This window comes from Schistocerca gregaria, chromosome 3 (assembly GCF_023897955.1).
Source record: "Schistocerca gregaria isolate iqSchGreg1 chromosome 3, iqSchGreg1.2, whole genome shotgun sequence".
In the NCBI taxonomy this organism is placed as follows: domain Eukaryota; kingdom Metazoa; phylum Arthropoda; class Insecta; order Orthoptera; family Acrididae; genus Schistocerca; species Schistocerca gregaria.
Window position 1 is genome coordinate 820,382,506 of NC_064922.1, and position 27,700 is coordinate 820,410,205.

Here is a 27,700-nt window from a genome sequence, read left to right on the forward strand (position 1 = left end):
GGGGCACTGTGTCAAATGCTTTCTAGAAACGTCAAATCTGCTTGTTACCCTTCATCCATAGTTTGTGATTCAGAAATGTTCAAATGTGTGTGAAATCTTATGGGACTTAAGTGCTAAGGTCATCAGTCCCTAAGCTTACACACTAACTACCCTAGATTATCCTAAGGACAAACACACACACACCCATGCCCGAGGGAGGACTCAAACGTCCGCCGGGACCAGCCTGCACAGTCCATGACTGCAGCACCTTAGACCACTCAGCTAATCCCGTGCAGCAATAGTATATCATGTGAGAAAAGAGCAAGTTGAGTGCAATGCTTTCTAAAACCATGTTGACTCATGGACATAAGCTTCTCAGTCTCAAGAAAATTTATTACATACAAAGTGAGAATATGCTCAAGGATTCTACAGCAAACTGAAGTTAGGGCTATTGGTCTGTAATTTTTTGGGTTCATTATTTTCCCCTTGTTATATGCAGGAATCACCTGCACTTTTGTGAAGTCACTTGGGACTTTGTACTGGTTGAGAGATTCATGGTAAATGCAATCTAGGTAAGGGGCTAATGCTGTAGCATACTCTTTGCAAAACTTAACTGGCATTCCAGCAACTACTGAGGCAAGTGAAAGATGAAGCAGATCAGAGAACATCTAGGGTTTACAAAATACCCTGCAATTGGATCCAGTCTGATGTCAGACAAACAGTGCACACTGTAGAACAACACAGGAATGAGCATGAGAGGTTTTATCACCGACGTTAACTTGAAAAGTTTGCTTTAGATGCACATGCTTTAGAAAATGGTCACTAGATTAAATTTGACAACATTTCTGTCATGGCTGGTAACAATGGCTTCTGGGTAAATGTAATCAAAGAAGCCACTGAAATAAAAGAATCACTGACAACAGCCTCAACAGAGATGGCAGCCTATAGCTCAAAGCAGCATGGGTTCCAACAATCACGAGGTTGAAGTGGAAGCACTGAATGCAAAGTCAATGTATTCCCATGTATGACAGTACTGTGGGTAAGAGAGATGTCAGAGCCAGCAGCTAGAGTATACAGAGGCTGATTCAAAGGTCATGTCCCGTAGAGTGAAATCTAGACTGGTGATTGTAGTCTTGCCCCATAGAACAAAACTGTATTCAGGGATATGATAGGAACAATCATTTGAAGCAAAAAAAAGTCTAGTAAACATTCTCTAAAATACATATCTTAATAGGTATGAGCACTTTCCAGTAGAAGAGATGTGTTTCACAGTAGAAAACACATGAACACGTACTCATAGTTCTTAAGGTATACATTTTAGAGCCTAAGTTTACTAGATGTCTTTGCTTTGCATGATCATTCCTGTCATATACCTGAATATGACTGTACTGTGGTCCAAGGCTAATGAATCACCAATTTAGAATTTGTCCCATGGGATATCATTTTTGAATAACTCTGTACAGGACTTATCATTAACTGGTCAGACATCATTTCATTCAACCAAACACAAGGGGTACTTGGTCAAAAGATCTAAGGTTCAGAATGGAGTTACACACTCTAGTACAAAAATCTAGTAATCAACAAGCTCCCACATAACATAAATCAGGAAAGTAAGAATCTCAACCATTTTCAAAGAAAATTAAAAACTGTCCTCATCAGCCATCCTTTCTACTAACTATCTGAATATCCAGATTCAAAGGCCAAAAAATTCCATTAACTTCATGGCAACTAGCAATATTCACTACAAAGCTTCACGACAAGTACTTACACACTGCAAACAGGACTCATTATTTACAGATGTACAAAGGTAAATATCCATTTAATCATGTAAATGTTAAGCTACCAATGCGAGATGGACAGCAGTTATTAAATACAGCTGAAAAGGCAGCATATTTTTTTCAAAGTACCAACCTTCTTTTCAATTCATTCAATTAAATTTAGGTAGGTTACGGATGAATAGCATTAAACTACACAGTGATAATTTACTTTTAATGCACTATGTGTATGAAGTTTATTTGATTTACTTGTCTATTGTTAACCTATACCTTGACGTTTTTCGTATTCCTAAAGGTTCTCCTCATTCCTGGGATCTATGGAACATGATGAATGTCTTTTATTTATCTAAACAGTATAAAAATATAACTTACATAAATAAATACATGAACAATGCCAAAATTAACAAAACAAAAGGCAGTTATATGGAGTCATTATAAATGAAGCACAGTGGTGCAGATATGGTGGCAAAACATTTTCATGCAGGTAGTTACTTGAAAAATATTAGAGAAGGAAAGTTACTACTGACCATATAGCAGAGATGCCAAGTCGCAGTAGGCACAACAAAAAGATTCACACAATTATAGCTTTGAGCCATTAAGGCCTTCATCAGCAATAAACACACATACACAGACGCACAGACACACTCATGCAAACACAACTTGAACTCACATCTGCAGTCTCAGACAACTGAAACCACACTGTGAGCAAGAGCACCCGTGCATGATGAGAGTGGAAACTGGGGGTAAGGAGGAGGCTGGGGCAGGGGTGCGGGGAGGGGAGGGGGGGGGGGGGGGGGAAGTAGCGGAAAGGAGAGAAATAAAAATAAATTAAAAGACTGGGTGTGGTGGCGAAATGACGGCTGTGTAATGTTGGAATGGGAACAGAGAGGGGGCTGGATGGGTGAGGACAGTTATAAATGAAGGTTGAGACCACGAGGGTTACAGGAATGTAGGATCTATTGCAGGGAAAGCTCCCACATGCACAACTCAGAAAAGCTGGTGTCGTGGGAAGGGTCATACGGCACAGGCAATGAAGCAGTCATTGAGATGAGGGATATCATGTTTGGCAGCGTGTTCAGCAACAGGTAACTCAGAACCATCCAGGACCGGAGCAACTGAATTACATTCTCCACCAAGGTTTCGATTACCTCTCATCGTGCCCTGAAATGAGGAATGTCCTGCCCACTATCCTTCCCATCCTCCTACCGTGGTATTCCGCCATCCACCAAACCTACACAATATACTGATCCATCCTTACATAAACCCTGCTCCCAATCCCTTGCCTCATGGCTCACACCCCTGTAATAGACCTAGATGCAAGACCTGTCCCATACATTCGCTACTTACCTCCCCCCCTTCCCCACCTTCTCTCCTGTCCACTGTCTAAACTGCAGCACTTCACTGTCCGCCACCCCTACCATACTATCTCTCCCCCTCCCCACCCCACCCTCCTCCTTACCCCCACCCAGTAGCCACTCCCGTCACGCACTGGTGCTCCTGTTCGCAGTTTGGTTTCAATTGTCTGAGACTGCACATGTGTGTGCAAGTTGCGTTTTTGTGTGTGTGTGTGTGTGTGTGTGTGTGTGTGTGTGTGTGTGTGTGTGTGTGTGTGTGTGTGTCTACTGCCGACTAAGGCCTTAATGGCTGAATGCAATAATTGTGTCAATCTTTTTGTTGTGCCTACTGCGGCTCAGAATCTCCACTATATGGTGAGTAGCAACTTTCCTTCTCTAACATTGTTACATTTCATCCTGCATTTTCCATTGTTTGACAGTTACTTTAACAGGTATTTTGTAGCAACTGGGCTGGTGCTGGTTAATGAGACTGACCAATACTGTTACTAGATTAAAATCTATGCTACCTGTGTGTGATGGTTATGTAAGTATGTGTAAGTATGGGAATATATTTGCTTATATATGATTTATTTTTGATTACTGTGCATGCAGTAATACACTATTGCCGTATGTCCATATTTTGCACAGGCTCGCTCTCTAACTCCACCCGAACTGTCCATGAAGGCCCAATGGTACTGACCGGCCACCATGTCATCCTCAGTTCACAGGTGTTACTGGGTGCAGATGTGGAGGGGCATGTAGGCAGCACACTGCTCGCCAGGCTGTATGTCAGTTTACAAGACCAGAGCCACTACTACAGTAGCTCCTCAGTTTGCCTCACAAGGGCTGAGTGTTACACAGGCTATCGTTTAAAAATGGAACTTTTGTTCTTCTGAAACCAGGAATGAAATAAAGCAGATGGTTTGAAAGTGGCTCTGGTGAAATTCTTTAAACAAATTTTCTGTACTGCTACAGGGCCAACTGAAAACAATGAACGATAATACCATGCAATGACCAAACTATAGATCTTGTGACAATAGTGTTGATGTGACAACTCATACCCATCAAATCACAATATCAACCGCCTATTTCAGCTGTACATCAGAAAAACGTATGGTCCCAAAGAATCAATCATCTTAATGCATCAACATTCAATCATTTCATGCAGTATAATGTTACTTTCTTATGATGTGGTATCATATATGGCTGTTGTGGCCTATAAGGTTGTGACCTGATAAAACAGTCTCATTTGAATTTTGCAATATGTTATAGTCTTTCTGCAGCCCAAGAGTATGGACTATGATTCAGAAGGAAATACTGATGAACAAAATGGAACGTATTTGATAATGCCCTGGCTCTGTCAAAATTTGCTACCTGTGTGTGTGTCACTGAAAAGTAGGTCCCCACTTGGGGATCCCATACTGAAATAGTGGCCTAGCAGAGAAGCCAGCAGCCTTGAACTGCACGACAACCTAAACATACAGAGGGACATTTAAATCTTTCAATGGTGGAAAACTAAGCAACTGTCAGCTGAAGAGAAGGCACAATGGTAAAAAAATAATACATCGTGCAATACCTAGTAGCAATTATTATTATCTAGTCAGCCAGACTACGTGCTATAGTGAGGATTGACTGGGAAGATAAAAATAACCATGCCATCCAAAATGCATCAATAATAACTGAAGATTTACAACCAGGAATGTTCCTTTTGTGTTTTGCTCCATGAAGTGTCCCAAGCTGTGAGGCAGAATCAGTCAGTCAGCAGTCAGTTGAGAATGAGCAGCCAGTTACCACATAGCAACTGCATCTGCATCTGGAGTTCAGCTTTGCATGGCAACTGGGCAAAGATGCCTTATTGTGGTCATGTAGGAAACACAACTGTGATTAAATAGTGATTTTAAAACATTTACAGGCTATTTGATCAATCAGCCACTACCCATTTCCACAGTTAATAACCAATCTTTGATTGCTACCTACAATTGCAACAGAGACGTCACCAGCAGAGCACTAGCACAGATGAAATAAATGTCTGTCATGGACTCTCTAAAATATATGGAGGAACTTCTGATTATTCAAAACTTGTTCCTCCTGGTAACAAACTAATTATGGATATCCTCAACTGAGCATACATTGCAACATCATGTGAGAAAGGTTTACTATGAGATTTTGCAGTAAGAAATATTGAATCGCCCATCACTGACACTGTGCCTCCAGATAGCAAAAATTCAACACAGAATGATGATATTTTTCTCTCTTCTCTAAAAAGAAGGTCGTCATGGGACATCTCCTAATATGGGGTTGGACTTCCTTTGCCTAGCACAGTGCAGCAAATTGATGGGGCATGGACTCGACAACTTACTGGACTCCCCTGTAGAAATATTGAGCCGTGCTGCCTCTACAGCCATCCATAATTGTGAAAGTGTTGCTGTTGTCAGTGCAGGTTGTTGTGCACAAACTGACCTCTTGATTATGTTCTATAAATGTTCAGTGGGATTCATGGTGGGAAATCTGAATGGTTAAATCACTCACTCAAAATGTCCAGAATTTACTTCGACCCAATCTCAAACAGCTGTGGTCTGGTGACATGATACCGTTGTTTTGGAACATGAAGTCCACAAATGGCTGCAAATGGTCTCCAAAAAGCCAAACATACCCATTTCCAGTCAGTGATGTTCAGCTGGAGCAGAGGACCAGGTCCATTCCTTGTAAAAACAGCCCACACCATTATGGAGCCATCATCAACTTGCACACTATCTTGTCAACAACTTGGGTCCATGGCTTTGTGAGGTCTGCACAATACTCAAATGCCACTATCAGCTCATACGAACTGAACTCAGGACTCACCTGACCAGGCCATGGTTTTCTAGTCATTAGGGTCCAACCGATATGGTCATGAGCACAAGAGAGGCACTGCATGCAGTTGTGTTCGTGCTGTTAGCAAAGGTACTCACATCGCTCATTTGCTGCTATAGCCAAATTTCACCACACTGTCATAATAGATACATTTATCATGTGCTCTACACCAATTTCCACTGCTATTTCATGCAGTGTTGCTTGTCTGTTAGTACTGACAACTCAATGCAAGCGCCATTGCTCTCGGTTCTTAAGTGAAGGATATTGGCACTGCATTGTCCATATCTGAAATTTGACATCCATGGTCACACTCTTGACACTGCAGATTTCAGAATATTGAATTTGCTAATGATTTCCAAGATAGGATGTCAGTTGGATGTAGTTCCAACAATCTTTCCCTGTTCGAAGTTGTGACGTTCGCCTGCTTTATTGCCTCGTTGATTGTCCTCAGTGTCGATGTACTGCACTGCTACACTGGCTAACAAATGGGGGGGGGGGGGGTTGTAAGTACAACGCTGACAACTTTAAATGATGTAGTTGACAGGTGCACATTTGTGTTTCACTTTCACTGTTCACATGGTTATATGGCCAGTGCACTATTGTTTAACTTTCGATAAGCCTCATTATTAGTTTGCAGGCAAACATCCACATACTGCTGCAATAGTTTACTGTTTAAAATCTACAAGCAGTAAACACTTAACCCACAAAGATCACAGTATTTTCCGGGATAATATGGTACGTATTGAACAGACACTGTCATTGTTAAAACACATGGCCTATTTGTATTACACAGTAAAGTTGATGCATTGTTGTTGATCTAACCAATACATATTCATCGTCTGAAACTTGGCCATAGACTGACTGTCTTGGGATCAAAAATCGGGCCCTTATAAATCCTCACAATAAGAGGCACTGAAACTACACATTGTTCAATGTTTAGTTTACAAAAATTACAATTAAAACTCAACTCATTAAATTAACTGAATACATAGACAAATTGCATCCTTTTAACAGTTTCTTCTACTACAAGGGTTAACTGTATTATTTGTTTAAATGATGAAATTGACATATATAGTTACACGAACAATACTTTGATAAAACTGAAAATTACTTTGGAATTAATTAAGGGCTGGCTTTGCTAACATGTTTTTGAATAGAGCCAAATAGATCATTTAAGAATACTATTAGTTGTTCCTCCAAATGTTTATAATTAGTACAGAATTTATATTTGTTTATATGTCAACAACAGAATTTAAGTTACGAAACAATTACTGATTTCTCCCCACAACAAAAGGTACTACCTAGGAATAGTAAAAATAAATTACAAAATCAATTACATACAAAAAATAGCACAAAATTAGATCTGGTGCTACATTCTTTAAAACTGAGGGCCAACCGTTCTCTTTTATGGAAATGCATATTATACTCACGTATGGTAACAGTGTTTAGTCAGACATGAAAAAATGTATTTTAGGGAGGCAGATGGCAAAATAAGAGGGGAAGTAAAAATATCCCCGCTTGCTTCATCACAAAGTCTGTTAATTCCAACCTTGTGGCCATAATCATGTTGGAAACCTTTTCACATGAATCTCTTGAGTAAAAATGACAGCTATGCCATGCACTGTCCTTATATATTTTGTGTATGTGATACTACCACCATTTGTATACCACTAGCCCATGACTTGTCACATCAGCATATAATGCTGTGGAATAACATGAACTATCATTGCATTCATAGCCTGAATCCACATGCTTCTAATACTGTGCAATGTGTGAGATAAACTGTGCAACATACCACAGCACTATTTGCCAGGTAAACTTTTACTGCTGCATTTAGAGCCATTCTTGGCACAGCTACACTACTGGTAAATAGTATTGTACAGTAACAATTCTATAGACAATCATATAGCAGAAGTGGCCTGCATTCCTCACCTGCTTTCTACACAGACTGCAGCTACTACAAGGAAACAATTCAAGATAAATATAAATTGGATTGTTTTCCTCCAAGTCTTCAGTGGTCACCATGCATCCCAAGGGCACAAATCTCAATGCAAGTGTCACTGCCAGTCCTGGCACTATTTCGCTGCCACCAGTCACATGCTTCTCAGTAATGCTACCAGTATCCTTCCATGAGCTGACTATAAAGTTTGCAGCTCAGCCAACCTATTCCACTTGCACACCAGAGAAACTCTGTCAACAGGCACTAACTGTTCACAGTTAATCAGTACAGGGCTCTACTATGCACCCAGGTCACATTGGAAATAACATCGTGGCTGCCTTGCCATGATTCCTCTGCACAGAGCTCCAATCACTGAGTGCACCAAACTCGCCTGAGTAACATCTGCCCACATCTGCACTCTAATGAGCACCTTGCCTGCTGCATCCTAATTGCTGGCACTCGCTGAGTGCTGCCTCTCTATCACGTCACGTGATGTCACCAGTGACTTTGACATCAAGACTCAAGACACCAACCTTGTGGGATAGCTACAACTAGGCCAAAATTTTTCTACTACACTTCGATGGATGATATATTGGCACCAAGCTATGCATCCAAGAAGTATTGTTTCACTATTCACAGTGATTCCAGAGACTACTGTTATTTTCGTTTGTAGAGTAAGTAAACTTCTATTGCACTGGCTACCTGGGTTTTCATATCTTGTAGCATGCAACTTTATCATGGTCACGAGGATTAGTGCTCACCCAGGGTGGCCCTCCTCTCATGCATTCTTTGGTCTGTTGCTCACAGAACACAGCAACTCTCAGTTGTTGCTGTCTACTTCCTCATGTTACAGACTATGCAGTGCCATGTCAACACTATCCAACAAAACACTGATCTTCCATTGCAGTAGGTCATTTGCCCAACCTCTGCAACATCTCCATAGTAAACGCGTGGGGTAATGCCACCCTTCTGCTGCAACAGCTTATCCACCCAGCTGCTACTTCATCCTAGACATGGACACAAAAGCACCCAATGCTCCAAGTTTTTGACAACACCTAGGAGCCATCGTCCTTCTGTCTCAATTAGCTGGAACAGCCTTTTTTTGGCCTTTACAGTCCATAAGAACTCTCACAAAAAAAGCTCTTCTCCTCACTGGGTCTGGTCTGATGCTTCAGCCTATTGCCTTTTACTGTCTCCCAATCCTGAAGTTGACTTTTCTTCCACGTCCTACGCTCTTCGCGGGACCAACTAACTGCTCATTATGCTGTTCACAATGGATCTCGTGCTCCTGTACACCCTTTCTCTTCTGGGACATTTTCCCTGCTGCATCCTCCTCCTTTTCCACTCTTTCTGGACACTTCACACCCTACTGTGCCACAGGTCCCACTGGTTAGTGCATCCCAGATGCTGTTATTGCACATTCTGATGTCCACAGAACTGGCCTGCCCAATGACAGTTATCCCACTGCCACTGCCACTGCAACTGCAACCACTGAAGCTGCTACCGCCATCATGGCAACCAACTTTTTCAGTGCTGGCCACAGTGCCACCACCCTGTCTGACCCTTCTCTCATTCTTCTGGCATCTGTTTCTCTTTCTGTGTCCCATGTGCAAAGCTGCTTGTGCTACACATGTGCACACCTGTGTTTGGTCCTCTTCCATGCTTTAAACATGCACATTCACACTCCAAATAGAAACGAACACTCACCAATGTGCACAACTGTGCACCATCGCATACCAACACATGTTCCTGGGCACCAATGCATGCTCCCACACACCAATGTGTGCTCCCACATACCAATGTGAATTCCTGCGCACCACTGCATACCAACATGTGAACCAACATGCAGACTGACACATGCCCTCATGCATTATTGTGAACCAAAGCATGCTTTCACACACCAGTGTGCCCTTCAGTGCACTACACCATGCTCTCATACATCAAATCATCCTTCTGCACCTTTGTGCACCACTGTGCTCTCCCTCATACCATATCTCTCTCTCTCTCTCTCTCTCCCTAACACACACACACACACACACACACACACACACACACACACACACACACACACACACACACACACCTTCAGGGTTCCTATGCTTTTGTGGTGTGGCTTCCTGGCAGGCAACTCTTCAGCACACACCATAATTTCTATGAGTTCTCCTCCTGTGTCGCTCCAGCCTGGCTGCCATCCCAACCATCCCCAACGGAATACGAGCAGGTCCTTCTGGCACTTTCAGTGATGCCCTTGAGGAAGTTTCATCACAAGCCTTGTCTACTAATCTCCTGTTGCCTTTCCACAACAGTGATCCAGCATAGCTCTTGCCACCACAGCAGCCCTTGCACTGCTTGCATCCTTCCTCGTGGGGTCTCCCTTTTTTTACGATGGTTTCATCATCTACAGGGGAAAGTGTGCAGCACTGTATGGCTAGCACCTATGATTCAACTACCCTTCAGACAGAAATGTTGAGGAAGTAGCATATATTCACTGCTCACTTACTACACAGACTCTGGAAATCACAAGGAAACAATACAACAGAAATATAGATCTGCAGGATTGTTTACCTCCAAGTCTCTAGAAGTCACCACATGTCCAACAAGTCACATGCCTCCCAGGTCAGTCCTAGTATCCTTCCATGATCCAGCTATAGAAGTTGTGGCTATGCCGACCAATGCCAGTTGCACACTGGAGCAGATCCATGGCCAGGCACTGACCATTCACAGTTCTTCAGTGTGGAGCTCTCCTCACCAAGTGCAGCCACCAGTCATCAGGAGTAATGCCATGGCAGCTCACTGCAGTTCCTAAGCACAAAGCTCCAATCACTGAGCACGCCAGACTTGGTTGACTGACCAAGGACTTTCTACTATGATGTGATGCTCACTACACTAGCACCAAGCCACATATCCAGACACCCACGAAGCATTATTTCGTTATTCATGGGGAATCCAGAGACTACTGTCCTATTTGCTCACAGACAAAATAAACTTATACTATTCTGGCTACATGGGTTTCAGTATCTTGTAGTGTGTGCCTTCACCGTATGGACACTTTAATCGCAAGTTTTGCTCTGACCCATGTGATAGAGTTCACTCTCCAATACCAATAATGAATACCCTGCAACCATAAGAGAGATTTCAAGAGTCAACCACTGGACTGGGAAATGTACACTGCTACACTCCCTCAAAATGCTCCATTCTAACTTCTGGAGAAATGTCCGCACAGACAGAACAGGGAGCAATAGAAAACTATGTAGATCAAAAGACCCAACCAAGTCCAGTTTCCAAACTCTTCCATCAAACACCACTGTCACCTAGCTAATGGCTCCACAATGCAGACCTCTGCCCACTAATCGCATGCACACTCACTATGCTGCAATACCCACCAGGCCACAGGAAACAGAAAATATTGCTTAATGTACACTATCATATCAAATAAATATAAGTACTTACGACAAGCAAGTTCTCGCTGGGCACTAGCACAGGCATGGCTGCCTTGTACAAGAGATCGCGCCCAGTTGGCAAGATCACGATGAGTTTCTGCTCGAAGATGATGTGTTACTACACCATCCGGTGTTCCACAACGGACACTGAATGTGATCATATCTGTCTGTCGAGTTGAGCTCACTAGCCTGTCAAAAAGTAATTTCATTTATTAGACATTCTGGTCTAACTTTCAACAAGATTCAACTAAAATAACCAGAGGAAACAGTATCACAAGAATCACCTGTTTAACACCTAGATGATAAGTATAGTTTAGTGTCACTTAAAGCATATTTCATCACTTGAAATAAAGTGTCCTGGTGGCAGATTTTAGAAAAATTGCACAAAAGGAAAGTTGTACGGAAAGCAATTGCAGCAAATCAAGACTTGACAGGTCAAGCAATTTTATAATTAAATAAAAAGAACTTAATTTTATGCAAGAGAAGTTGGAAAAACAAGCGTACATTAATTCAACATATACATATTGTTCATATTTACAGTCATTCTTCCTCAGGTGCTACTTCCATTGCATTTACCATGCAGATAGGAGTAACTACTAACTGTCTTATAAACCTGATATTTTTTATGGTTTTTGTCAAAAACATTTCACCTAACTGTGTTAGATAACTTCAGTGGTCGACAAAGAAATAAAAGGGATCATCATTTAGCTATAAATATTTGTTGTGAGGTATGTTGTTTTTCTTGGTTGAACATTTAGATTCTCTTAATACTTACATTTACAAAATTGTAGTTTGGCACTTACGGTACTTTTATGTCTCCCATGCTATATACATACTCACTGCCTATTTTGTTTGTCCAGTGAACACACATATAGCACAGGAGACACAAATGTAAGAGTTAAACCACAATCATGTAATTTTAAATAGAGTAAACATTAAGATAACAAAAATGTGCTACCAGTTAATAACTCATATTCCACAACAAAAATATTTATAGTTAAAGAAATGATATGTTGTTTCCATATGAACCATTGAAAATGCCTAATCTGATTGAGTCAAATATGTTTGGTAAAAACAATAATAAAAATTCAGCTGTGGAAGACAGATCATATTTATTCTTATTTACATGATAAACATCACTACCACATACTGTTCAAATGGTGACATGGTATCTGAAATACATGTCTAAGGGCATTGATGTAGTCTGAATTATGTGAACAAATCATTAAGATTGTTACTACAATGTCCATCTACCCACTAAGTGGCGGCAGGAGAAGAAACAACCTGAAAGCTTAAAGCAGGAAGATAAGGTAGTATGCAAGGAAGACTTACTACTAAAACATCATCCATGAGTTAATAAGAGTAAAAAAGCTAACAGCATTGTATGTAACATAGGTGGGAGGTGGATGGCGAAAAATAGACAGGTCAGAAAATGAAAGATGTAAAAAACTAAAATGGATTGTGTAGAAAAGAGTAGTTACTGTGAATAAATGCTGAGATGGAAGGAATTAACATAAATTAAGGCCAGGTAGGTGGCGAGAATCAAGGTCATTGTGTAGCACTAGTTCCTACCTGAAGAGTTCTGACAATCCATTGTCTGGGGCAAGAATCCAGATGGCACATGTGGTGAAACAGGCACCAATGTCATGACAGTCATGTTGTATAGCATGCTCTGCAACAGGATATTGTGTGTTGCAGTATACACCCTCTGCCTATGCCCATTCACCCTGACTGACAACTGGGTGGTAGTCATGCCCATGTAAAAGGCCAAACAGTGTTTACATAACAGCTGGTACATGACATGTTGTTTCACAGATGGCTCTCCCTTTCATAGTATATGTTTTGCCAGTTACAGGTATGGTCCCAGGGGTAGGAGCCATAGGGTAGGGAGATGAATACAGAAGGAGCATTTGGTCTGACAAGAATATTCCAGAGACTGGGAGGGTGACAAAAATCTATTGTAGGTGTGGTGGGCAAAATCTCAGACAGAAAGTATCTCATTTCAGGGCATGATTTTAGGAAGTAATCACCTTGTAAAAGTAACTGATTAATATATTCAAGTCCAGAATAATACTGGGCAACAATTGACATCCTCTGAAGCTGTTTTTTGGAGTAATGGGTTGGGTTGGATTGTTTGGGGGAGGAGACCAGACAGCGAGATCATTGGTCTCATCGGATTAGGGAAGGATGGGGAAGGAAGTCGGTTGTGCCCTTTCAAAGAAACCATCCCCGCATTTGCCTGAAGCGATTTAGGGAAATCATGGAAAACCAAAATCAGGATGGCCGGACGCGGGATTGAACTGTCGTCCTCCCGAATGTGAGTCTAGTGTGCTAGCCACTGCACCACCTCGCTCGGTTTTTGGAGGAATCAGCAGTACCAGGATTGAATGTGATGGCCTAGGAAATCTACTTTTGAACTAGGCTGTTGGGATAATTACATACAGTGAAGGCTGAGGTAAGAGTGTAGTGCTGTAAAGAGGCTGCATCTGAACAAACACGTTTGTCTCAAATGCCAAGGCTATAATGGAGGGAATGTTTGACATGGAAGAGATGGAAAATGACAAAATGTAAGTAGTGGTGTTCGTTGTTAGGTTTAATGTGGGCAGAAGTATGTAGCTGGCATTTGGTGAGGATGAGATCAACATAACAGAAATTGGCAGGGGATTTGGAATATAACCATGTGAAATTTAATTGGGAGAAAGTATTTAGATATCCAGGAACTTTAACAGTATAGCTGAAGTATAGGTCACTTTTAGGTGACTGAGGTTTTTAGGAGGGACTGCAGGTCAGTTTGAATCACAGGGATGCGATCTTGATGGCACATGCTGTATGCAGAGGTGTCACACAGCTTGCATTTTGACATTTGCCACCCCTTCCATGTCAAACGTTCTCTCCTATACAGACTTGGCATTTGAGGTAAACGTATTTGTTCAGATGGAGATTCTTTATAGCAGTAAGTCACCACTCTCACCTCACCCATATGGACATAATTATCCCAAAATCCTAGTTCAAAAGCAGATTTCCAGTGCTATCCCATTCAATCCTGGTACTGCTGATTCCTCCAAAAACAACTTTGGAGCACACCACTTGTCACCCAGTATTATCCTGGTCTAGAATGTACTGATCAGCTACTTCAACAAGGCCACGACTTACTCAAATCATGCCCTGAAATGAGATACGTTCTGTTTAAGAATTTGCCCACCACACCTAGAATAGACTTGAGTCAACCTCCAAGCCTCCGTGATATCCTTGTCAGACCCAATGCTCCTTCTGTACCCATCTCCCTAACCTATGGCTCCTACCCTGCTGCAAGAATTGCCCTATGCACCCTAGTACCACCATCTATTCCAGCCCTGTAACTGGCAAAACATATACTGGAAAATTGCTCGAGTCACGTCAATGCCCAAAAAGGAAGTAGGAGTAATTCGTTGAATTACAGGCCTGTATCACCAAAGTCGATTTGCAGTACGGTTTTAGAACATATACTGTATTCGAATATTATTAAGTACTGAAATACAACTAGCTCTTTATACCCATGAAGTAGTAAGTGCTATCGACAGGGGATGTCAAATTGATTCCATATTTTTAGATTTCCAGAAGGCTTTCAACACCGTTCCCCACAAGCGCCTTCTAACCAAACTGTGTGCCTACAGAGTATTGCCTCAGTTGTGCGACTGAATTCGCGATTTCTTGTCAGACAAGTCACAGTTCGTAGTAACAGACGGAAAGTCATAGAGTAAAACAGAAGTAATATCCAGCATTCCCCATGGAAGTGTTATAGGCTCTCTATTGTTTCTGATCTATATTAACGACATAGAAGACAATCTGAGTAGCCATCTTAGATTGTTTGCAGATGATGCTGTCATTTACCATCTTGTAAGGTCATCAGATGATCAAAATGACTTGCAAAATGATTTAGACATAGATAAGATATTTGTATGGTGCAAAAAGTGGCAACTCACCCTGAATAAAGAAAAGTGTGAAGTTATTCACATGAGTACTAAAAGAAATCACCTAAATTTCGATTACAGGATAAGTCACACAAATCTGAGGGCCATAATTTCAACTAAATACTTAGGGATTACAATTACAAATAACCTAAATTGGAACAATCACATAGATAATATTGTAGGTAGACTGCTATTCATTGGCAGAACACTCAGAAGGTGCAACAGGTCTACCAGAGAGACTGCTTACACTACGCTTGTCCCCCCTATTCTGGAGTATTGCTGTGCGGTGTGGGATCCGCATCAGGTGGGACTGATGGATGACATCAAGAAAGTACAAAGAAGGGCAACCCATTTTGTGTTATCATGAAATAGTGGAGATAGTGTCACAGGCATGATACGTGAATTGGAGTGGCAATCATTAAAACAAAGGTGTTTTTCGTTGCGACAGGATCTTCTAATGAAATTTCAATCACCAGTTTTCTCCTCCGATTGAGAAAACATTCTGTTGGTACCCACCTACATCACAATAAACTAAGAGAAATCAGGGCTCGCACAGAAAAAATTATATGCTTGTTTTTCCCGTCGTTCGAGAGTGGAACGGTAGAGAGACAGCTTGAAGGTGGTTCATTGAACCATCTGCCAGGCACTTTATTGTGAATAGCAGAGTAATCAGGTAGATGTAGATGTACTATCAAAGGGAGAGCCACCTGTGAAACAACTCATGTCATATACCAGCTGTTATGTAAACACTGTTTGGCCTTTTACATTGGCATGATTATCGCCCAGTTGTCGGTCAGGATGAATAGGTGTAGTCAGCAGAAGGTGTATACTGGCAACACACAATATCCTGTGGCAGAGCATGCTCTATAACACAATAGTCATGACCTCAGTGCCTGTTTCACCACAAAGGCCATCTGGACTCTTCCCCCAGACACTAGTTTCTCAGAACACAGCAGGTGGGAGCTAGTGCTACAACATTACCTTTGTTCTCGCCACCCACCTGGCCTTAATTTATGTCAATTCCTTCTGTCTCAGCACTTCTTCACAGTAACTACTCCTTTCTACACAATCTATTTTAGTTTTTTTACATCTCTCATTTTCTGACCTGTCTATTTTTCGCCATCCACCTCCCACCTCTGTTACATACAATGCTCTTAGCTTTTTACTCTTATTAACACGTGGACAATGTTTTAGTAGTATGTCTTCCTTGCATACTACCCTATCTTCCACCTTTAAGTTGTCAGGTTTTCAAATTTTGTCTGATATAGTTCCCAACAATCAGTCTTTCCTTCTCATCCCGTCCAGTAAGTCTGCCCCAAGCCAGGGTTCTGGGTGACTTTTCTGAACTGTACCCTTTTCCCTAAACTTCTCCAGTCCTTTTCCTTCACCCCTCTTTCTTCATCTTCAGCTCTCCTGCCAGAAGGAGGAGCCACTAGCTCTGGAAGTTTGTAAAAGTTAAACCTTTTCTCCTGCCGCCACTTGGCGAGTAGATTTTTTTTATCAATCCATTTACATTGTATTGTCAATAACTGATTATTTGTGCTGTTAAATTAAGATGGTTCAGAAGAAATTATGAGCATATTAATCTAAATATCTAACAGTAGAAAATAAAGAATATACCACAGCAACAGAAACGAGCACAAATAAATTCATGTAGTGCACCTGATTGAAAACAGTAGCTTTATTACTCAGTTCTTTCTGCTTTGTCAATTTGTGTTCTAGCACTGCTTTCCACCATCACGTTTAATTTGCACTTAAATCTGCAGCATTTAGATCTAACGAAATGCACACAAAAAATGTGCCTTGCAATATATGTTACTTAAAAGTTGACAGTGACAAACTTAGTGCCACACTACCGCAATTGCACTACAGTGCAGTTAAAAAATGGCTTCTTTACTGGTGGAACATTAAACCTTAATCTTCCTTCATTTACCTGTAAATTTCATACAGGAATAAAAATAAATCAAGAAACCTGGGCATTATGCATTTCATTCAAAATGTTTAGATGAGTGTGGAGTGAGGTAATATTTCTTATAAAGAAACTTAACAACAAAAGCTGTGTTATTCTAAGTAATGTTTATCAAGAAACAGTACTAATTATTGCTTATTCTATGTTGAATAACACAGTATGACCTCTATGCAGAATAAAAAAAATTCATTCTGAATTACAAAATTGAAGTAACTGGTGATGTTAGGGTATTTGTCACACAATCAGCAAGACTGTTTCTATCGAGTTTGAAAGACAAGGGAGAAAACAATGGCACGATATAGTGTCAGTTTCAACTACGAGGCTTGCTCAAGTGGCTTTATAGAGGCCAACTGTCTGTACAAGGTAGGTTTCTGGGTTCAAGATCTAGTTTCAACAAGGCACATAGTTAACAAAGAAAGTGTGGCGTTGATGAGGTTGACACCAGCATCGATATGCTTTCGTCTTTGGACTCTGAGCATCTTTTTTAATGTAAAGTCGTCTGTAATTATCCGGTCGTTCCCGTACAGAATGGAGCACTGGGGGGTGCCTGTCATGTTGTGCGCAGGAGGCGGCACCCGGACCAACTTGCGATTGGCGTTTGGGAAGTAGCAGGGTGGTCTGCAGTTCCGTGCCACCTCACCAAAACGTGTGTGGAAGTAACAGTACATGCGCTGCGGTTGCATTTCTTGCCAGTGGCAGTGGCCGAGGTTCGGTGGCCTCAGCACGTTCGGTTGCAGAAGAGGGCGTGACCATGGGCAGAGCCAGTGACATCCCAGTTGCCTGTTTACTGCTTCCCAGAGCGAGTGGAATGGTCAGCACAGTACGGTCCCAGCCGTGTCCAGCCGCAGGACAATGAGCCTGAACCTGAGACTTGTCAGGTAGGCAGTGGCTGGCAAAATAGAGCAGTGATGCATCGTGTAGCTTGTCAGCAATTGTCATTCTTTGATCGACAGGTTTAGGAGACCTTTGAGGCAGAGCAAAGTGGATGTGAGGAGATAGTTTATCTGAGCAGATGGTGAGGAGAGCTGTGTCAGAGAATAGATCGGTGCTGACCAGGGCACGTAGCCATCTCCAGAGCTGGGAAGGTTTGTCGTTGCCTAGTTGCTCGACGTGGAGCACTTGCCATATTGCTGCCTCAGTTGAGCGTGCAAGCCAACGTAGAACTGTCTTTTTGACTAGATGAGTCCGGGGCATCGACCAGGTCAGCAATCAAGTCCTCCTGGTTGTGCAGGTGGGTGATGAGGCACAGAAACCTGGTTGATTCGTTGAGTTTGTAATGGTAGAACACTTTGTCCACAATTTTGAACCAGGTTGTTGCTCAGTCAGGATCAAACTGCAGCAGCATCAGTAAGCATTGCAGAATGTTCGGAAGAACAGGTTAAGTTGAGTTCGTCGGGGCACTGCCTGAATTGAGCTGTTGTTGCTGTAGTATTCCAGGAGAGTGTCTCCAGGGGATGTGGCAATGACGGTTGTACGGGTGGCAGCGTGGAGGTGACACATTGTTGTTGAGCGCGATCCATCGCGACGCGGAAGGCCGACGCGGGTGACACACCGTACTATGTCGATTGTGGTTGCAGAAGCTCAACATGGTGCAGGTGTGTTCAGATTGACGCATCGTGGAAGAGTGACGCGGATGGGACACCGAGATGTGCCGAGAATGGTAGCGGAAGCTCAGCTGGAGTGGCGTGGGGGCGACAGGTGAGAAAAAGTTCAAAGTTTGAGAATGCGTGTTAGTCCGCAGAAAGCTCGACGTATGATCAGAGCCGGGGTCACCTGTGTTGCACGGAGGCTGCGGAGATGCGAGCTGTCCAGAAGCACAGTGTGGGAAATGATGTCTAATATGGGACGGAATGTGTGAATGTTCACTGTTCAAAGTCACTTCACTCAAAACGGTGTGTGGATAAGATGAATGTCGTGGCACAAAACAGTGAGGCATAGAAGTGGGACGGAGGTGGTGGTCAGGCACAGATAACAAGTTATTGTTCCTGTTGCAGGCTGAGTTATCGAAGTAGGAAGACATGTGCTGATGCTGAACCGAGGCAGGTGCGGGTGTGGTTGGATGCTGAAGAGGTAGACTTGTGAACGAAGCAATTACGGCCACATGGCAGGTATCCGAGTGGTACTGCATGGATTGTGGCATGGCAAATTGTTGTCCTGGCAGTAGCATGTTGTCCGACGAAGAATTTGCAGAAATCAGCATTGGTCCCGCACTGCGCGGAGATCCGTGGGAGGTAACTGCACAGTCGATGAGGGAGGGCACATGTGGCGGGAACAAAGGCTTTTGATAGCCGGAGTCATGTACACTCCTACCTTCACTTATTGTTGCAGGCTTGAAAATGCCTGGTGAAATCATCGAGTGAGAGGCATCGTGTTGCAGTCCTGGCGGGTGTACATCGCCCGCCACACGATGCATGTCGATCACCGCCCGCAACACGATGCACGTCAATCACAAAATCCAGCGTTAGCCGCTGGGCCGAAGTCATTGTTCGAATGCTGTGTCGATGTAACACACACAAAAATAACAAACATGGAGGTCGAAGACACAGTAAAACGGCAAAATCGGAAGACGTCACAACTCTAAGTCACCAGTGAGGGAGCAGTTTGGGTTGGTTACACCAGACAACACCCATTTAGCAGTAATTCATTTATTCACCTAAACACATGCAAGGCTCACAAAGAACTGAACATGGCAGAACAGCCCAAAGACGACGCTCAGAGTCCAAAGACGATGCTCAGAGTCCAAAGACGATGCTCAGAGTCCAAAGACGAGTGCATATCAATGCTGGCGTAGACCTCATCGACGCCACCAGTGTCTTTAAAAAAAAAAATTTTCAATCAAAAGGCACTGTTGACATAAAAATATGATGCAAACAGATTGCTTAGAAAACTTATGTGTGTCACCTGAATGCAAAGCACCTTCCTGCTGGAGTTTTATGTCACACAGAAAAGGAACATTTACCAAAAGTTATTAACTAATATCAAACAATAGAAAGTCCAGGTTGGAATATTAACAAGTTTGAAAACGACAGAGTGCCACTTGCCATAAAGATGAGGTGTTGAGCTTCAGATGGTCACAATGAAAAGATAGTTACACACTAAGTGTTCAGTCAAAAACTTCTTCAGAAAAGAAAGGAAAACACACACACATTCATAGAAGTAGGTACACCTCCCAACACACAACTACAATCTCTGGCTACTCAAGCTGGACTGCAACTGTTGTGTTGAATGAAAGCAGCAGTTGTGAGTCGAACATGAAAGGGGAGTGCTAGCGGAGTATGAGTAGGGGAAGGGAAGAGTGCTGTCTGGCAGAGCATGCATAGACTACCGTAGAAGGTGGGAGGGTAAGGCTGCCAGAGCAGTGTTGGAAGTCTGCAGGCAAGTGGGGGTGGTTGGGGGAGGGGGGAGGTGAGAATGGGGAGCGGAAAAGGAGATGAGCAGAGACAGGAAATTGTTGCATAGCTTTTTATATTGGTGTGACTACCCACCAGCAGTCATCCAGAATGAATGCCTGCCGCCAAACTGTGGCCATGAGCAAAGTGAACCACCCTGTGATATAGCTTGTAGCTGAATATACCATGCTTGATTTTTATGGACACGTCACAATCTATGCCATCTGGAACCTCCCATCCACCACAACCAGATTTCATGAACTGTGTATATCATTCTGGACTCAATCTACATGATCCACTGTCCCCACAAACACCACACAACAGTTTCTGTCCCATGTCTTTTAACCTCTTCCCAATTCACGTCCCTCCCTCTCATTGTGTTAGCTCTCTGCAAGTGCACCCGCCAGTCTTTTCCCCCAACTGCTCCTCTCATTTTCTGCTCCACCTCCCTCCTCCCCCCTACAATCCCCTGATGGCCTTGGTCTGCTGCCTTATACAGAAATCTCTGCACACTCTACCAGACAGTACTCTTCTCTTCTCCATCCATACTCACCTATCAACCCACTCTCTCCTATCAACACCCTTCTCTGCCAATTGTTGCTTTCGTTCAACGTGACACGTGCAGTCCAGCTAGAATGGATAATGGTCATGCGTGCATGGGGTGTGCATGCTTGCGTGAATATGTGTGTTTTCTATCTTTTCTGAAAAAAGGTTTGGCTGAAAGTTTAGTGTGTAATAGTATTTTAATTGTGCCTGTCTGCAACTCAAGGTCATTATTAATTAATGTGACTCACAGCTTCCTAGTTGTACAAGAAAGCTGCATACCAATAAACTTTTACTTCTGTTTGTGACTAATGCATAATGTATCATCAAACCAGCATAAATCACATGAAAACAGGAAATCGGAATAGAAACTTTAAGAAACTGAAATGAAAATTCATGTAGCTGACGTTATCCACCAATGATGACTGTCTTCACAACTTGCATCACACACTTTAAAGTGATAAAACAAACCACAATACAGACCTCAATATAACAACAATTAAATCATCTTAAAATTTTGAAAATATTTTTGGGAAGAAAGTCAAAAGAATAGGGAGAGCACAGAATGCCTATCATAATTTTAATATTTAAACTGGACAATGGGGTGGGTAATATTCATGTGGAGGACAGTCTATGTTGTAACAGCCGACAGTAAAAATTTTTGCTGCTTCACTTAAACATGCAATATACTGCACCTCTTACTCGCTTCCTACCCCATAACCACAGTTTCGTGAAGACTGTATCCATCAATCACATTCCAAATGAATATGAATGGTGCAGAAGCTCCTCCAAAGTCCTAGTAGTTATTATTACTGACAAAGTATTGACAGAAACACATGACTTACATCCTCTATGACTGGATATAATTTCAAACACTACATATTTCAGTGATTCAATAATGCTAAAGATTATGGAAGTATCACAATTCAGGAATTCAAACATTTTGTAAGAATATAGGAGTTCATGTGACAATCATCACATGCAAATTTTTCTTAGGACCAAAGTAGTTCACACGCATTTACTTATAAATCCTGACCTTTTTAAGTTTGGTGCGTTACACAGTTTTATCCTGTGTAATATTGCCCCAAAGTAAGTATTTTAAATGTGTTGGTATTCTGATACCTTAAGTGACATTGCTAAGGCTTTGAAAGACTGCTACAGAGAGCTCACCTGGTGGATATTAGTGGGCAGGTGTCGATGGGGCAGCCCCACGCCTCAGGACTCCATGGTGCAGACTGATACAAGCGCAGCTCACGATCTGTCACTGCTGCGAACACTGACTGCCACTCCTCACTGCCCCCACCACCACTGCTGCTGCCACCTCCACCATCCGAGGACCCAGACCGCCCATTCTGCAACGCCAACATAAAATACCTCAAGATAAGACTGTGTCAATGGAGCTCAATTATCCCGATAAGTTATGAATAAGTCATTAATGGACTAACAATATAATTGAACACATTTGGATTTTTACACTTTACACCAGATGTTTCACAAGTTGTGTTATGACATGTATTTGCACTTTCCTGAATTAATTAAATTTGTGATAGTACATGTGTATCACATCATTAGACTTTTATATCTGCGAATGGAGCACACCTCAAACAACTGTCTACCTTGTAGCAGTTAACAGAACTGCTAATACTGTGAAATATGTATAGTACATGTGGAAAAGCTCCATACATTTAATGAACAATATTTTCTTCCCTGATTTAAATAGACTGTGTAGAAAAAGAACAGAATTTAAATACTGTGTAAGTCAAGGCTGACATTAAAAAAAATTAAAAAATGTTTTGCAAGGCTTACGATTGTGTGAAAGTGTAGAAGGAAAACACATAAATATCTAAGAGCAAAACAAAATGGTGCAGTCCACTGACAAAGTGGAGATCAGCTGAACTGTTTCGTTTTGTCTCCTCTAACATTGAGGCACAGTACTGTGATGCTGAGATTTCAGTATGCACTAGGACTGTAGTGAATAAGGAATTAATTTCAAACCTATATTTTTCCACGGTGATAGTTAAAACCTTATTACTACGTCATGTAAAATTAATGGGTCAATCAAAGGTCAAGACATACTGATGATACTCGTTATTTCCTCTGTAGAGATGTTTGTTATTAATCTGAGACAAAAATAGTAATTCAGAGTGGATTTATTAAGTAGCAGTACTAAACTTCTCTATTAGTTTTCAGCTGCACTTGGCACAAACAACACCTTTATTTCACCTGTGTGTGTTTTTGGAGCTAACTTCAGAGCAACTGAATCAGGTGGATAGGGGAAATTGTGAAGAAGCTTGTGGGAACAAAAATCAATCCAATGGCTCATAAAAATGTCTCACCTTCTCCTTGGAAAAAAGAAAATCTCTCTCACAACTGATCCAAAGAAGCAAATATTTCATTTTTACACATAATTAATAGAGATGCATATTTCCATTTGTTAGGTATATCTTCTTCAGAGTTTATATTCCCATAAATACATAATTTGTGCAAATTCTCTAGATTGTTAGGCTCCCTAGGTCTGAACTAGGGACAGTTAAGTATTCTTTACTTTTTCCATGAGTCACTTCTACTTGTACACTGATGCTCAGTACAAAAAACAAAGCATATGTGTAGAAATAGCACTGCACCCCTCTTCTCATGGCAATTGGCTGAATTTTGCTCTGTCCACACCCTCTGCAATTATCCATGAAAGTGTAGTGCACATTGCACTTACAGGTATAGGGCCTTACTACACTGACATGCCACTTCATTGTAACAAATTGTACTAAAATGAAGTGTTTTTGATAGGGCTTTAATGTGCTGTGGTGCTCTCAAACAGCATTTTTTGCAGCTTGCTATTTCTTTTACAAAAGCAACCAAATATGGTATTTCCATGTAATAAAATACAGCACCTTCTGGTTATACCTGTTAGCAATGTTTTACAATATCAAATACATTTGAAAAAACTTCTCTAGGAGTAAAGACCACACTCAAATACCACCAAAGGAACCCCGAATGCTGTAAAAAAAAATTTATAAAATATGTTTACAGAATGTGTTTCCCAGGTCAATAAGTGCCTTACTTAAGCCAATTATACATGTGCAGCCAGAACTATACACACATCTCCAGGTCGTCCTGTCAAATTAACTTGACACTTGCTCTGCACTCTGTAAATGGACTATACACCAACTGATCGAAAATTTCGAGACACTCTTGCGTAATGTGGAATTGAGCATTGGAAGTTATGAGATGAAGATCTGCAAGTATAAGAGGAGGCAGGGAGTAATTTGTTGTCAACAGAGAAGCAGTAACAGCAGAAATGGTAGGTCAGGAGAGTTGAGTGACTGAAGGTGGTATGTCATTGGATGTCACCTGAGTAACAGGTCCATCAGGGATGTGACGGCCCTTATAAAGCTTTGTCCATGTCGACTGGTGGTGATGTGACTGAAGTGGAAATGTGAAGGAACAAACACAGCTAAATCAAGGCCATGCAGACCTCATGTATTGACAATCACTCGTGGGTTCCAGTCAGGCCAGCACAGTGACTGTGAGTAGGGATTTAAAAAGAGTGGGATACACTTGTTGAGTAGCTCGTCATAAGCCACATAGTAGTCACCACTGATGCATGAGGTGGTGTAAGATTTTGAGGGATAAATCACACTATTCTCAGTGGCAATCTGAAGAAAGGATTTGGGTTTGTGAAAATGGCTGGAAAAGGCCACCTGCCACCATGTATAGTGCCAGCAGAGAAGAACAAATGAGTTGGTGTTCAGTATGGGGGTGTTTTTTGTGATTTTGGTGCAATCACCTTATTGTGCTGAAGAAAATATTAAGTGGAAGGATATACACATACTTTACAGTATTGTGTACTGTGAACAGCAGACAGACAGTTCATGTTTGTACTGGCAGGACAATGCACCCTTTCTTAAAGCTGCATCTGTGAGGCAATGTTTTGTGGACAGTAACATTCCTGGAATAGACTAATTTGTCCGTAGTCTCGACCTGAATCTTGTGGAACACTTTTGGGATGAGTTAGAATGTCGACTTCACTCCAAAAATCAGCCTCTAACAGCACTTCCTTCTCTGGTTTCGGGCCTACAGACATTCAGATACCCACTGAATGTGTTCCCAACCGAGTTCAAACTGTCGTAAAAGCAAAGGATGGACACACTCTTTATTAATTTCCAGTAATAGGTGTTCAGATACTTTTCATCAGATGTGTATATAGCAAAACCAAGTTCTTTGGCAGACAGACATTTGTAGGGGATTGTAGCACTGACAAGCACATTTTACGATGCGAGCACACTTGCATTTTCAAGTGGTCAGTGGGTTATGGAGTCTGGTGAAGGTAGGCAGAATTTTGAAGAACAGAGCTACACTGAATATATATTAGTAAATATAAAATGTAACATTAACGTAGTCAGTGCATAAGCAGTGTAAATGTCATGAGACGCAGAATATTAATTGGTGATACCCAAGAAAATATGGTAGGCAATAAGATGATGATATTGAAGTCACATTCGAGTTTAAAGTGGCTCAAATGGTAACGTGAAGAACAGCTTGACAGTGATAAGAAACAGTAATTGTCCTACAATATGTTCCATCCAAATTTTAGTGATTTTGATGGGGAAATTTCCAGAATGGTAGTAATTAGAGTGACGAGTACCTATTGCAGCTTTTAGGTTGTCATATTCATCAAATAAAAACGTAATTATTGGAGATGAAATATGTGCATATTACCATGTATTAAACGGCAATGAACAATGCTCAGACTGTAGTAAAATGTAAACATGGACATGGACATGGGACCGGTAATGTGCACATGGTTACAGTTCTTAGCTTGTATGTAGATTATCTCCCCACTCCCTGCCCTACTAAACAGTTTCCGATTGCCTCCAGTCAACGTTGCAGCCACAAATGTCCACTGAAATACAGGACGCACAGGAGTTAAAGCTAATAACAGGCCATGTTTAGGTCACCTTGTAAACCGTTTCTTTTTCCAGGGCGCCTCCAACGTACGTGCAGTGGCACTAGCGTGAGCCCAGTCCAAACAGAGACAGCACACAAATTCAATTGATTAATTTAATTTCCAATTGCAGATTCAGACAGAAGGGGAAATTGCGACCGCAGTGACGGTTGAACTGCTTGCATATTATGCGAGCTGTAAAACTTAATAAACCAATATCCCCTGTAAATTAATTTTGCTCTAGATCCACACGTGTTGATTAGCTAGCTGCGACTTCCATAGAGCATTTGAACGATTCTTCTACGTGGATGTCGAATGAGTCAGTTTACAGGATATGTATACATCATTAGTGTTAACATTAATGAACACATCATTACGTTTAGTCCTATTCATGGAACCACACTTCTTTTATTGGCTACCAGCTTTTAAGTAGAAATTCGGCAATGGAATACACGGAGTTGTACAGGAAAAAATGATTTTACAGTAGATTTAAAAGTTGCTTTGCTATTTGTCTGACATTTTATGTTATTAGGCAAATAATCAAAAATTTTTGTTGCTGCATATTGCACTCCTTTCTCAGCCACTGACAGCTTTAACAATCGGTAATAAAGGTCATTTTACCGTCTAGTGTTGTAAGTATGGACATCACTGTTCTTCTCAAACTGTGATGGATTATTTATGACGAATTTCATTAGCGGATATATGTATTGTAACGGGCAATTAAAATGCATAACTCCTTGAATAGGTACCTGCGTGGCATCCATTCGTGATAATCACGAATTATTCTTACTGCTTGCTTTTGTGCAATCAACACTTTCTTTGTTTATTCCGTAAGGCATTACTAAGTGAAAATATGCGAAATATGCCTGGAGGCTGATACGTTTGTTTCCAAAATACACGAAGAACAAAAAATAATTGAACTTAATTGTTTGAAAAGCTCAGTAATATGCTTCTCCAGCTCAAGTTTTCATCAATATGTACACCCAAAAAATTTGGAGTATTTTACCCTACTTACTGACTTCTGCTCATTTGCTGATCAATTGTTCGTACGTCTCTATTTGTTTCACAGAACTAAGCTAGTGTGTTTTTTCAAAATTTAAGAGAGTCCATTTTCAGACACTTCTTTAACAGTGCTTAGGAAAACATCATTTACCAACTTTTCTGCTGCTTCCTCTGTAATGGGATTTATTTAAACACTAGTATCGTCTGCAAAAAGTACCAATTTTGCTTGTTGAATGTTAAGTGGAAGGTCGTTCACATTATGAGGGATAGGAGCGGACTCAAAACTGAACCCTGTAGGACTCTCTTTGGGATTGTTTTGCCCCCAGTCACTAAAATTTTCTACCGTCCCGACAGTGAATTATTCAGCACAACCTTTAGAATTATGTTTGTTAAGTACGATTCAGACCAATTGTGCATACATCCATCAATTCCATAAAACTTAATCTAAGAGACTAACATAATCTATGCAATCAGACATATGGAAAGACCACAAAAATATGAACTGGCGGTATTATTTAAAGCTTGTATTATTCGATGAGTGAATGTACAAACAGCTTTCTCAGTCAAGAAACCGTCATGGAATCC

General features: G+C 41.5%; 1 protein-coding gene across 2 annotated transcripts in view; it reads right to left on the reverse strand.

Moving 5' to 3' along the window:
* Nucleotides 1–27,700, reverse strand: part of LOC126354533 (beta-1-syntrophin) — an 879,981-nt gene that overhangs the window by 34,228 nt on the left and 818,053 nt on the right. For both annotated transcript variants that reach the window (XM_050004264.1, XM_050004263.1), the window contains exons 4-5: nucleotides 22,342–22,523; nucleotides 11,331–11,509 (exon numbers count right to left, since the gene is read on the reverse strand). In XM_050004264.1, coding sequence (XP_049860221.1) covers nucleotides 11,331–11,509; nucleotides 22,342–22,523 — 361 coding nt within the window. The remainder of the gene's footprint in view (nucleotides 1–11,330; nucleotides 11,510–22,341; nucleotides 22,524–27,700) is intronic.